Below are 2,092 nucleotides of genomic sequence, written 5' to 3'. Positions count from 1 at the left end.
TTTAGGCAATTTGTACAGAGATGGAGAGAGGTGGCAATGCAAGTTCAACCACCATTGTTGGAGAAGGAGACTACCATGTTGTTCATCAACACTCTAAAAGCTCCATTCATCACTCACATGATTGGGAGCACCACTAAAAGCTTTCTGGATATAGTCATGGTGGGATAGATGATTGAGAATGCCATAAGGGGTGGAAAAATCGAGGGGGAAGCGACCAAAAGATCGGCCCCAAGGAGAAAGGATAGTGAAGTGAATAACACAAGCACCTTCAACACGAAGGCAACCACAGTTGGTCAACCTAAAATAGCTGCGATTGAGCAACAGAGTTCTCAAAGGCAGGAGTCAGTACAAAGCAGAATTCTGAAAGGATGCAGTTCACACCTATCCCCATGACGTATCGTGGGCTTTAACAAAGCTTATACGATGCGCATGCTATTGCTCCTTTTCACTTGAAACCACTGCAGCCCCCATATCCCAAATGGTAGGACACAAATGGCAGATACGAATACCATGCTTGAATACCGGGGCATTCGATCGAAAACTATACCAGTTTTAAGAAGGCCGTAGAGAGGCTTATTAAGATGGGGGTAGTGAAGTTCGACAATACCCCTAATACTGAAAACCCATTGCCAAATCATAGCGATCAAGGAGTGAATGCCATTGGCGAAGCCAGTGAGAGGAGAATGAAGGAAGATGTCGCTGAGGTGAGGATGCCTATGAAGGTGATTTGGGAGGAGATGATGAAGAGAGGTATGTTAACCTCTAAAAATAAGAGAAGAGAAACAAGGAACTATGGTGAGTTCCATGAGAAAGAAGGACATGAAGTTCAAGATTATGAAGAATTCAAGGCTTTGGTGCAAGGCTTTATAGACCACAAAGAGCTACAAATTTTTGAAGGTAGCTCTTGTGAAAAACAAGTATGTGTGCTGGAAGATGAACAGAAAGGAACTAGCCGGCCAAGGATTATTATTTCCCTGCTGGGGAATAATGAAGTGGGGGCACAAATGGTGCCTAAGGTCATTATCCATAAGCCTACGTTTTTCCCTTATAAGGATAGCAAGAGGGTACCATGGAGTTATGACTGCAGTGTGACAATGCCGGAGGAAGAAAGTATAGCCAGTACGTATAAGGATGTACAAGTTGAAGGTTCCCATACACGGAGTGGGAAGCGGTATGATACGGTGAGCGTCAGAGAAGAGCCCACAAAAACAAAAAATGTTAGTGCGGGGAAGGAGAAAGAGGCTGAAGTGCCTGTCAAGGAGCCAGTAAAGGAGGAGGAGGCTAAGGAATTTCTAAAGTTCCTTAAGCATAGCGAGTATAGCGTGGTCAAGCAGTTGCGTAGGCAGCCAGCTTGCATATTAGTATTGGCTCTACTTCTAAGTTCTGAGCTGCATCGGGATGCACTGATGAAGGTGCTCAATGAAACATATGTCACCCATGACATATCCGTTAACAAGCTGGACTGGTTGGTGAATAACATAAGTGCGGATAATTTCATCTACTTTAATGATGATGAAATCCCACCGGGGGGTAGGGGGTCAACTAAGGCCTTGCACGTCACCACTCGATGCAAGGGGGACACACTCCCAAGTGTGCTCATCGATAATGGATCAGCCTTGAATGTTCTACCATTGTCAACATTGAACAGATTACCCGTTGACGGTTCTCACATGAAAACATGTCAAAATGTGGTAAGAGCCTTCGACGATACAGAAAGGGAGGTGATGGGAAGGATTGACATCCCCTTGGAAATTGGGCCGAGTATATACGAGGTAGACTTCTTGGTGATGGATATCAAACCTTCCTACATTTTCTTATTAGGGAGGCCATGGATACACTCAGCGGGAGCGGTGCCCTCATCATTGCACTAAAAATTAAAGTTAGTGACGGATGGACGGTTAGTAACCATCAATGCAGAGAAGGACATTATAGCCGCAGTCACTAGCAAGGCCTCTTATGTCGAGATGAACGAAGAGTCTATTGAGTGTTCCTTTCACTCTTTAGAATTTGTGAATGCAGCCTTCATTTCAGAAGGGAGTGAGCTACCGGTGCCAAAGGTAGCAAGAGCCACGATGATGGCTCTACAAATGAT

At 44.8% G+C, this 2,092-nt stretch overlaps 1 protein-coding gene across 1 annotated transcript; it reads left to right on the top strand.

Moving 5' to 3' along the window:
• The first annotated feature begins 581 nt into the window (after nt 1-581).
• On the top strand, nt 582-1,871 carry LOC121211474 (uncharacterized). Its single transcript, XM_041084241.1, has one exon. The coding sequence runs from the start codon at nt 582-584 to the stop codon at nt 1,869-1,871; it is 1,290 nt and encodes a 429-aa protein (XP_040940175.1).
• Nucleotides 1,872-2,092: the final 221 nt, after the last annotated feature.

This window comes from Gossypium hirsutum, chromosome A02, assembly GCF_007990345.1.
Source record: "Gossypium hirsutum isolate 1008001.06 chromosome A02, Gossypium_hirsutum_v2.1, whole genome shotgun sequence".
Classification (NCBI taxonomy): domain Eukaryota; kingdom Viridiplantae; phylum Streptophyta; class Magnoliopsida; order Malvales; family Malvaceae; genus Gossypium; species Gossypium hirsutum.
The sequence above is the reverse complement of the archived record's forward strand: the minus strand, read 5'-3'. Positions and strand labels throughout refer to the sequence as shown.

What these genes read in the sequence shown, in the direction of transcription:
- LOC121211474 (XM_041084241.1), top strand. Translation starts at nt 582, where the DNA reads ATGGGGGTAGTGAAGTTCGACAATACCCCTAATACTGAAAACCCATTG.